General features: G+C 44.3%; 1 protein-coding gene across 1 annotated transcript; it reads right to left on the reverse strand.

The window, feature by feature from the left end:
- Positions 1-229: 229 nt before the first annotated feature.
- Positions 230-11,751, reverse strand: PNP (purine nucleoside phosphorylase). The gene is made up of 6 exons (XM_062586845.1): positions 11,729-11,751; positions 8,064-8,233; positions 7,126-7,229; positions 5,060-5,235; positions 1,417-1,607; positions 230-447 (listed from the first exon to the last, which is right to left on the reverse strand). Exons 1-6 carry the CDS (start codon positions 11,749-11,751, stop codon positions 230-232), a joined length of 882 nt encoding a protein of 293 aa, XP_062442829.1.
- Between the last annotated feature and the right edge of the window lie 203 nt (positions 11,752-11,954).

Genomic DNA, 11,954 nt, shown 5'->3' on the forward strand with positions numbered 1-11,954 from the left:
AAGGCCATTCCTGGCAGGGCATAAAGGGAGGTGGCTATTAACAAGGGCATCATTCTGGCAAACTTCTCTGTGCCTGACCAACTACACCACAGGGACAAAGATCAAAGGTATATTCAAAAGCAAGGGAGCAGATGACTCTCCCCCAACATTTGCTAGTGTTCACACATCACGATGAACAGCTCTAGGATCTCCAGGAGAACTGCAGTTGAGGCAGATTCAGTGCTGGAGGTCATGAAGAGCTTGCATTCTCCCCCAGCTTGCCAATCAAGTGAGCGACCAGTTTCTGCAGGGCTTCAGCTCGAACCACAGAGATGCGCAGAACTTCTTCATGGTTGGCTTTCTCCTGACTGTCGTAGCTCATCACAGCTTTGTTGGTGATGAGGGAGACCCCAAAGACTCTGAGGCCACAGTGCCTGGCTACAATTACCTCCGGGACAGTGCTCATGCCTACAGCAGGAGAGAAAAGGACAAGGGTGAGTCAGAACGGTCAGGATTTACACCAAAACAAGATCTCTAATGCTCCAAACTGCTCTTCCATCTTCAGTGCATGCCCTGGTCTCATTTCCCTTTAGCTCTCTACTCCTGAGCAATGTCATAGTTTAAGGCTGTATCAGTTGTAAGGCTGTAATAGTTGTAGCACTGCAGTTACAACTCTGTTCAGCATGAGCCAGCTGTGTTTGATTCTTGTGTACTGTGTCTCTGTCCCTAAGACAGAGCATCTCACATCAGGCTGCTTGTAGCCCTGCTATGAGAAGTACTGATGCGCTCTGTCATTTGACTCTTCTCTCGCACGGTTAAAAAATTATCACTAGGAGAAACAGCTTTCTGAGGAGCTGAACTCCTTTCTTCACACACAATGCATCTGCAGATTTTAAACGAACAGACTTCCACAAGCTGCTTCAGCTACCCAGGTGTCAAGCTGGAGGAATCGCCTGGTTCATATTGCTTACCTTCCTCAAGCGCAGTTGGGAAGGTTTCCGTAACAGCTACCCCTAGAGCACCGAGACTGTCCTGTGGAAGACTGCTTTGTACAGAAAGGGCACAGGGAAAATCCTTACAGCATCAGAATTTAGAGTATAACTGAACAGCACTCGATTTCTGATTGACCGCCACTCATTCCTGCTGAAGTCAAGCCATCAGTGTGAGGAATTTCTTCCTTGGAAAACAAATGGAGCATTATGCTGGGCTCCTTGTCTCAACAGCCATAAACACAAGAACTGTTTTGCAGATTCATCCTAGCAGCTGCATTAAGTAACTACAGAACTATGCAGAACTATACAGAGCTTATCTCTCTGCGCCCAGGAGACTTAGGTGGGGAGACAAACGGTGAAAAGCATCAGCCTGGGGCTGAGTTTAATTGTTTAACCCATTGCTCAGTGCCCAAATGACCCCACAAACCCAGCCCGTGTAGCTTACCTACTGCATCTGCTCCCAGGGCCTGCAGCATGCGGCACTCTGCAATGGTTTCATAGCAGGGACCTGCCAGCATACAGTATACTCCCTCTCGGGTGAAACCCAGGTAGCCCAGTTCCTGCGCGCTCTCCCTTGCCAGGCTGAGCAGCTCTTGTTCATAAGCATCTGACATGCAGGGAAACCTCACTCCAAACCTGTAAGGCAGGAAAGGACACAGCTGATATTGCTACTGCTACTTTCTCTCCATCAGGGCTCAGTAATGATCACCATTTGATATAAAGGGAAAGATTAAGGGCAGACCTGCCTTGAGCACAGTCTCACCCCAGCCTCACCATCAGACACTTCCATCAGCACAACGTTCCTGCCAGATCTAAGCTCCCGAGACCCTTGGCATGGCAGAGATTATAGCCACTGGAGGGTCTGGCATTGTGTGCCTACAGTACAAGTCCTTAGGGAATGGTCTTTCCAAGGACCTCTGTCTTCAGATAACACTGATGGCAATTCTTTCTCCCCAGTAACTGGCTGTTGTGACTTTTAAAAAAAAAATCACACATCAAAGAGTTGCTGCTCTCTGCTTTTCCTGCATCCTGCAGAACCGAGTCCCAAAAGCCACGCCAGTGAGAAGGCTGGAGCAGGGCCTGGTGGAGCATCGGTAACTATACATTTAAGACTCACTGCAGTGAGCAGCTGTTAAACCAAGCCTAGCTCGGTTGGTTTTGCAGAACGGATGCCCCTTTCTTCAACAGCATGGGCTGTTCTTCACCTCATTAACACTCTCACATTTGAAATAGAAACAGAGTTGGAGGTGTTGTAGACAAAACAGGTGAGATTTAAGTCTCTCCCCTCTGCTATCTATGTTAGGCTAGTCTGAAGGGTCCGGGGAATGGCTTCCTTTAGAAGGCCTGTTCTGCAGAGGAACAGATATTGCTAGTCAGAATATACCCCAGGGCACAGCACCTCATTCAGCTTTTGATTCCTGGCACAGCAGGGTCTCACCAAGCACAAGTCAGTTCACTTTTCTAGGATATAATTGAATTTAGTTGTCTTAACCAAAGGCATCTAGCACCATTTGAGATACTTTGGTAGGTCCTGCTCATCTCCCAGCTGTCACTCCAGAGCATGCAGGTATCTGTAGGTCTTATGCTGTATTTGCCAGCTCCCAAGAAAGGATACTCGTTGGGGTTTCAGATGCTATTAAATGCCTATATTTAGGCAATGATGTCCTGCTCTTGGTGCCATCTTGCAGGAAAAGCTGCAGAGGAGCACATCTCAAAGCTCTAGGGCCAAGTTTTAGGTAACATTCATCCTATGCTTCAAGGTTGGGTCTCTGACTTGCTTTGGATCTTCATATAATAGCTCAGCCCTCTCCTGATTGAGCAAATTGTACTATGGGGTCAAGAAAAGCAGAGGTACATGGCAAGGACTGGTGTGGTGCTGCTGAAGTAATCTGCAAAATAGACTTGTAGCCATCTTCCTCACCTTGGTTTGATAGGAATGGCTCAGGTCCCTTATCTAGGCTATTAAAGCTTTGGCCTGCTTTCATATTCCTACAGTTGAATGTTCAAGGCAGCAGCTGACTTACATTTGTGAGCACTAAAATATTATAAATAAAAAATAACCTTTTCTGTCCAGTCTAAGAGAATAAGCGTTCATCAGCACAAAAATTGCTGCTTCTCCTTCCTGAAGGATGGCCTGCAATGCACAAACCAGCCTAATTTATTAAATGCAATCCTCAGATTCTCCCATATATTCCCTTTTCACATCCCTGCATTGCCTCTAGCTTTCCCTCTGTTGTGCTCGTTGTGACAAATTCTTCCCCATGCCTGAGCCAGACTGGCTTTTAGCAGGAGTCTGCTCTGCTGAAGCAACACCCTGTGACACTTTGTAAGCTGATTCATAAAGTCCTTTTGCCCATTTGGATGCCCTGGTGAGCAGTACAAAAGTCACATCTCCCAGAGCACTGCAGTCTTCACCAGGAAGCTGCTTTGGGGAGGCAATGGGACAGCTATGCTGCCTTTGAACATTGTCCAAAGGAAGTTATTGCTTGGTTGGCGTTTTTCCTCCGATGCCTGAGTGATTATGCAAGTCCAGAGAGCTGTCAATGCTCCTCCATGTGGCTTCTTTGCTTTTGATCTTTCTTTCTTCCAACCCACACCAAAACCTATAAAGACGTAAAGATGTTTTGCTTTAGATAGGTACTGTCCTCTTGCCATTTGAATTGCAGAACAACATTTATCTTTTGAGATAGTTGCTAACACCTTCCAGATTTCTTCAGAAGCAAGATCCAGCTCTGGTGTTAGATCAGGAAGGAACTAACTGTAACTGGAAACCAGGTGGAATATGTTGCTCTCAACCAGAACTTAATTTCTGGAAAGATCCCAAGACAGTTCAGGTATCTGTCCTGCAAACTTGTTCCTTTTATTAAGATGAAGGTACTACCAACCCAACAACAGATTTGGGCATCCTGTTATCTCCATTCACTCTTTGCTCATAAATTATCACCTCCTTTTCCGCCTCTGTTCCCTGTCCTTTGGCTTTACACATCTGACTTTTATTTGGCCTCTTCTCTGCCTGTTTGGTTAGGAAGCCATTTTTTCTGCTGTTACCTGCTTACCAAAATCATGAGAAGACTCAGACAATCCCAGCTCTCTCCTGCTTCCTTGTTGACTTATCTGATATCTGAGCTCCCTCCTCTGCTCAGGCCAAAGGTCCAGTGGACATGTACAGCAAAAGCCCTGGACTGCTGCTCTGCAAGATTCACTTGCCAGCTCGACCAACAGCAGGTCATGTTCTTAGATCTAGAGGCCCCCAGAGAGGCAGGCTGCCAAGACGACTAACTCTTATCAGACTGATGTCTTAGTGAATAAAAGATATTAACAGAGGCACCTCACTTTCACGGTCTGAATACAAGAGGGGTTATCAGGAACCTTTGAATTTTCATCTATACTCTACCAGCTTATTGCCTGGCCTCTGCTGTGTCACAGTTGTATCACATCAGAAATGACCACCGATAAATGCAGGCTGGAAACGCTGCAGTTCACTCGATCGCTCAGAAGGAACCAGCAGAGACGGGGACTGACAAGAGACAGCAGCAGATCCGTTTTGGAGCCAGTATGGCTAGCGACGTCAGGAGAAGGATCAGGGTTCTGCTTTTACATGTCAAACCTTTTGGAGGTTTGCATACAAACTCCTTGTAGATTTAGAGGCAACCACCAGTGAAGGTGCTTGGAGACAGCAGGGTGGGTGGCATAGCACACTTAGTTATTGCTTTAGCTTTTCCCTTGTGCTTAGGTGGATTCAAACGCTAACTCTCAGTAAATACTTGCCAGCAGGTACAACTGATGGTCTCAGCTCATGACTGGAGTAAACACAAGGATGCATTGGCAATGTGGGGGCCGAGGGGTCAGCTGGGGCCTAGGGCAGATGTGCTTTGTCCTAGCACCACTGGAACTCAAGCGTGGAACAGAAGAGACAAAGCAGGACAGGAGCAAAAGCCAGCAACAGGGCTGTGTGGGAAGTCTGCAAAGAACCTGCCACATAGCTGCTTTAAGCCAGTACCACTAATCTTTTATAAAGCCATTAGAAATGCTCTTCTGCTCTTATAGGTGCACGTTGCCCAGTTCGAGGAGGGAGGATACGTTCTTACCTCTCGTCATTTGGTCCTCGCAGTGGGTTCTGCCCTCCCAAGCCAAACATGTTGATGTGATCTCTAATGAACATGATGTCCCCCACTTGGAAGTGGTGATTCAATCCCCCAGCAGCATTTGTGACAATCAAGATCTTGATGCCCAGGAGACAGAACACCCTGATGGGAAAGGTGACCTGCAAGAACCAAAAAAAGACATTCGTGCAAGGAATATCAGTTTTTAGCCCACATATTTGGCATTCCAGGAGCACTGTGCTAGATTTGTCTTTGCATGGGTGAGATTACTAGATAAATTGATTTTTATCTTCCATTCTGTTCTTGCATCTTTTTGGAGAGAGCTGGAGCAGCCATTAAGTAGTTGGTTAATTGTCCTTGCTCAATTAAAAATAATAGCAGCAGGGAAAAGACACTCTGTGATCAACAGCATTAAGAGGGTATAAAAGAGAGGAGAAAGAAACAGCGCAGGTTTGAAGCAGCTAGCAATCATCTTCTTGGGGAGGCAAGGAGAAGGGGAGTTTGTAGAATACTAACATTCTGCTCACTTTCTTTGAGGAGAGAAATAATCTTTGGAGCAGTCCTCCCCCATTTTAGTCTATTTGGCTTCAGTAGATTCACTTCTCTTCGATTCAGGTCTGTAGATCCTCACATACCATAGCTGTGCTTCCTTCTTAGATACAAGATCTGTTTCTGAGTGTCCTATTTGTATGGGGAGGAGAACTAAAGGCCTCCAGGCATCTAAGTAAGAAATTTCCCATCTCTGTGGGCAGTGAGGGGCCTATATGAGCCTATGAGGAGACAAATCATTTTCCCTCTAATTTAAAATCTCCCCCCAAATTTAAATAAAAAGCATTTTGATGTTTTTGTAACATAATCAAAATTAGTTTTTAAATAAATACCTTCAAAATTCAAGCTCACGTTCACTAAGATCTCACTAAGGTCAAACAGAGTATGGAAGGAACATGCAATAGTTTTTCCTTGCTGCCAAAGTCTCGCAGAAGTCAAACCACTGTGCTGGTTAAGTAACTACTTATGCACACAGACCTGGAGTTTAACTGATAAACCAGCAACAATGTGTTTTGCAGAAACAGATTCCTTTATTTCAGCTTATTCACATTAGCTCACTGCAACGACCAGCTTATCCAGAGTCACGAAACTATTAGGAACTGGAAGAAGAAAAAAAAAAAAAAAAAAAATCAAGAAAAGAAGGAATCAGGAGGGAATGAGGAAGATCTAGTTCTAAAATGCTAAAGTAGCTGCAAGAAGCAGTAACTATATAAACATCACGTCTTTCCTATGAACACTACTTCTTTAATAAATGAAGTAATTTTAATTGAAAAATTTTTTGATAAACCTATTTTTATATCACGCACATTTAAAATAGTTTTTTTTATTAAAAGGTAAGAATGCTGCCAAGTATTATAATTGATATTCAAATACAAACTGCCCTGAGCCACAAATTAAATCCCAAACCTAACCAAATAAAAACAGAACTCACAAAACCAGCAGCCAGCAAATAAGAAATATTATTTCCATTTTCTAACAGAAATCCTTAAATATGCATGTTAGGTTATGTAAGTGTTTGAATTTACATATAGTTTTTATGTGTTAACTGGAAAATATTCCAAGCTATACTAGCCAATGAGTTTTTTCTATGGGAGAAAACTATAAAATATACAAACACAAAAGAAGATTAAAACAGATTATTGTTATGATTCAAAAGTTTCCCGGTTGTTGATTTAAACCACGATTAAAATGATTGAGTTGAACCACGTAAATTAATCTGCCTGGTATGATACACCATTTTGCCCTGAGTGTATAGTGGGGCTGGCCAGTCTGTACGGCTGCGCGGCATCGGCTTTATCTGGCAGAAGCCAGCAGGCTTATCTTCGTTTGAATTCCCAATTTTTTGGTTTTCGGAAGAGACTGAAATCCAAGCCTAAGCTGTTTAAATACTCCTTGCAAGAGCCAGCCTCCTGCAGGTAGATGTCAAAGCGAGCAGTCACTTTTACCTGTCTTAAAAATCCATCTTTTTTGCTTTGTGAACAATTTTCTTAAGGAAAACTCACCGCACTGAGAGAGTATCCTTCGTAGAAGTGGAAACGTCCCTGCATGCATACGCACGGATGGCCGTTCAGCTCCCCAAACACCAGCCTGCCAGCGTGCCCTGCAACTGCAGATTAACAGCATGTCATTTTAGTTACAAGTCTCAGACCTTTGATTTTAGAGGGGTTTGTCAGCTGATGCTTATGCGTTACAGCAGGGCCAGGTGCTGCAAAACCAGGAACAGAAAGTTCAGTATAAATACCAATGTCAACGTGCAGAAATACATGGGTGGATTACTAGTTTTTTGGGAAAAAAAAAAAAGAAGTTCAGTGGCTTTCACTGAGTTTGGCAAGATCTTCCCTTTGCCATCCTACCATTTAACTTGACTTGACCAATACTTCTGGAGAATACCTCCAGGGACACAAACATGTGCTTGAGAGCTTCAGAAGAGGGTCAGGCCACGTGAGGAGTGATGGCTTCCAAGATGTTGATTTCTGCTTGCTAGCAGTTGGTCCAAGAACACATCATTTCTCACGGGACCTTAACGACTCACAGGATATTAGGAACAAGCAACCAGGGATGAATTTGTATTGGCAGTCTGCAGGTGAAAAACAGCTCACAATTACCATTCCTTGAGTTCCTGTCTATCTAGGAACAAGTACAAACTTTTTCTGGTGATAGCAAAGTCGTTAGTTTACAGCTATCACCTAGGAAGAACAATGGACATTTGGGATTAGGGCTCATAGAGAAGACACTGAAGTTGCATCAAGATATGGCTCTACTGACGCTCATTTCTCCACTGAAGGACAGTTTGCAGCCAGGTGTCGAGAGCAGAACACACGCTGTGTATGCCGGTTTGGGCTGTCTCAGCGTAAGGGGATGACACTGGGCTCAGTTAAACGTTGCTGATGGGACACTGAACAATTCTTACAAATAATCAGATGCGCTGGGTTGTGCTAACCTGTGCTCCGTGGGAAATGAGGGATATCTTCATATGGAAAGACTATCTTGTTATCCAACACATCAGCCAGACCTCCCAGTCCAGAGCCACAGATGATGGCAGTCTTTGGGCGCTGAGCGGTATGGGCTTGTAACCAATCTGCTGTTTCCTTATACACCTCATAGCAATTTCTGCAAAAGGAGAACAGGTCAGTGAGGCTATCAACCCATCCAAAGAACAAACCTCAAAGGATAGAAGTCCTGAGAAGATGAAAAATTTTTTCTTGCTAAGATTAAAATGATAGGAGCTTCACTGCTATTACAGATGTTTCTCTATAGCAACCACTTTTAATCTCATATTTTAGCTCTGGCCACAGGCAAATCATTTGAATTCTCTGTGCCAGTTTCATTCTATAGTGAAAAACCACCTAATGATACCTATATCACAAGAATGTCACAGGGCATAACTATTCATGCTCTGGTGAGCACTGCTCTCTCTGGAGCTACTGAAGGAATGTGAAAACATTGTTAGTCTGAGAAATTGTGAACTATATGTCAGTGCATGGAGATGTCTGACCAGGGATGCGAGATAGGGATGGGATGCGCCTGTGCTCTAAGGCTGCAGAAAACAGGAGGTGGTTTGCTCTTCTGGATGGAGATAGGGAAATGCGAGAGGGTGCAAGGCCAGGGGCACCTGTATGGCACAACCGAGCTGCTGTGCTGACGAGGCAGTTGTCACTGTCCCCCTGCGACGTGGTAGACAGCAGTCCCATGCAAGGTGGTGCCACGCATCCTCTACAGAGATAGGGAACCCAGTCTTTCTAAGTGCTGGGTGCCCTCAGCCCCCAGTGCCTCCTTCTGGAGCTGGTGACACTTCTTGAACATCCACCTTCTCGATACCTCGTGACTTTGGAAGCTGAGGTTGACACGGAGACCTGGCCCATCCTTTTCTCTCCTGCAGGGTGGGCAGTGGCTCACACCCAGAGCCTGTCCTAGGCAAGAGGCCTGGTGACATAACTCTGTGGCAAAACAGAAATTAAAAGCAGGAATTTGGGATCCTGGGCCTGTGTTATTTGATTTCGGGGGGCTGCTCAGATACCTTGCTGAAACGTAGGTCCTACCCAGTGCTGACGCACATCGCTAGAAGGTGGGATAGGAGGAGTTAGCATTACATTGCCTGTTTTGTATCTGTCTCATGCAAAGTGAGCGGACTTCAGCTTTTAGCCCTGTCACTCCAGTAGTCTTCAGATGCATTAATCACAGCTTTGAAAATACAATCAATAGAAGAATAAGCCTATAATCCTGTTTCCAATAGCACAATGAAGATACTTTCTGAAAGCCAATATCAGGGTTGACTGGAAATTCTCTTCAAAAGCAAAAGGTACTGATAGTATTTCTTGATAGCAACTCAACCATTGCCATTGATGAACAGAATTAATGATAGTATTTGATGGAGGACTGGGTCACAGAGTGAACTCGCCCAAATAGGGGCAGCATGTTCTGCATATAAAAAGTTAATCTGGTTATTAAGGAGTGAAAAGATCAGACACTGCAAGGATGAAGGGGACATAAAATTGACTGGAGATGCTGATAAGCAGCATCTCCGTTTCCTCAATGTTTCTTTTTTAAAAGGTGTTGTTCCCAGAGGAGCAAACCTTCTTCTGTTTTCTGCAGCCTTAGAGCACATGCGCAAAACCTTTCGAAGTGCTGCTCTATACTCCGGGAGATTTCCGACCATCAATGAACAGGATTTGAACGTTGATGTACATCTAATTCCTGAAGGGCACGTCATTCAAATGCAGACTGTTGACTCAAACCGTTTTTCTTTCTTGATACTGATGCAGCAGGTAGCTATTACTTGGGTATCTTCTGTGAGCTTTTTCATCTTCCAGCTCCTGCTATAGGCTCTGTCCAATGTCTGCTACATCAAAATTATGTTCCTAGTTAGAACAGTGATGTCTTATACACTTAGAGCATGTCAAACTCATGATCTGCACAAAAAACCCTTCCACACTCTTGAATTAAAATGAAGTCATATGCACCTGAAATACTTTTCCTTTGAAAAGTCTAGAAATGAGAGTTTATTTACCATAACTTACTGCTGAATTCTCCACGTGCTATCGCCAAGCTCTTAAAATAAGCAAAAGATATGAAAATGACATTAACCAAGCCTACCTTTGACTGATCATATTATCATTTTCCCAGCTGTAGTTCTCCCAAGGCAAATATTTTTAAGAGCTTTACATAAATTAATGAATGACTTCTCATACCTTCTCCCCTGAGTAACTCTTATTTAGAAATTTTAAAGAACCAAGAGTTTCAATGCAATATCCAAGCTCATGAGGCATCTGTGGCAGACAGGTCACCAAGTATTTGCTCTTTCATTTGCTCCCTAGTCCCCTTTCTTCCATTTTTGCTGTGTACTTTTTAAAAGGCGAGCGTATCATTGGATCAAAGTCAAAAATACTATTCTTGCACCCACACAAATTTTGGGAGTCTGGGATGGAACTGATTCAATGACAGCTGAAGACAATGGGATTGACTGAGTTGCACTGAGTTTCAGAGGGAATTTTTTCCTTCTAAGCAGAAAAGTTAAAATATTTCCTACCAAAGTGGGTGGTAAAACTCCAGTCCTGTGAACTCTACTAGCCTGAAAGGAGCCAGAGCAAGTATGAAGCAGCCTTTAAAGCCATCTTAGCCCCTGAATGCTCCAAAAATCCCAGAGCTGTCTCTGGTGCTGAGTGCAAACTCCTCACTAATGGAAAAAAAAACCGTGCATATTCATTTGGGAGCCCCAGACCACAATATTTTCTGCTTAGTTCTTAGAAGTCTTCTGGATGCAGAGCATCAAAGGGGACCAGTGGGTGCTGAGAATTTTCTGAACATGAGGAAGAAGATACTTGCTCAGTGGGAGAAGGAGAGTTTGACCAAGGTCAGTGAATGCAATATTTAGCTTGGAACTGCACGACCCTGAGGTCTGGGCAGGCTTTTTGACAGCATGCATTAATACGTGTAACACAAAGCCCCCCATAGCTACCCCATCTCCAACAATGCACACCTAATAATAGTGCTCAGTGGCATCGCTTTGGATTAAATCACAGGATCAGCTGAAAACACAATCCCCTTTATTGTGATTGCTGTCATCCGCTGGAGAAATGCATCTGTTGCAAAACACAGGATTGTCACTGACGACAGATCTTTTATGGCATGAAAAAAGAAAAAAAAGAAAAAAAAAAAAAGGAAAGAAACCCCTCACTGCGCATCCAGGCTGGTTGAAAGCAAATCCTGCCATAAAAGGCAGACATACCCCAATAAACAGATGAAGCATTACATTTTGGAGAGGGTCATAATGGCACATGTATTTGCCGTGTATGCATCTCCATCTCCACTTAACAACACAATGATGTTTGCCTCTTCAACAGCCTGTATCTTCTGGCCTGTAACCTTTCCCAAGGTCACCTGCTCATTGCCATATTTCATAATACCAGCACCTGACACAGGCAGATGGCCAGATTCCTCTTCAATAATAAGATGTTTACTCCTAAGCATCCTGTGCCTGACATTTATTGAGTGCCCAGTAGGAAGGAGGAGAGAAAAAACACCGCAAGGAAAAGTGATACAATTTGTCCAGCCCCTTTTTAGGGGATGCAGATGCACAGACATCGAAGCTATTTCACAGCCTCTTACCTGTCTTCCTCAGCACAGGCCATCCTCCTCTCTGGTTAACTGAAAGAAGGGGATGGAAATGGAGCTGCAGGCTTTACTTGCAGCCTGGCAGAAAGACCAAGCAGAGGCCCACTGAACCTGCCGAAGCTGCTGCCGTCTCTAGCAGCCAGTCGGGGAGGTGTGTCTTCAGCTTCTCTCTGCTTTCCCCCGAGCAACTCTAATCCTGGAGTAGGAGGGGCATGTTCAG

This window comes from Rhea pennata, chromosome 13, assembly GCF_028389875.1.
Source record: "Rhea pennata isolate bPtePen1 chromosome 13, bPtePen1.pri, whole genome shotgun sequence".
Lineage (NCBI taxonomy): Eukaryota > Metazoa > Chordata > Aves > Rheiformes > Rheidae > Rhea > Rhea pennata.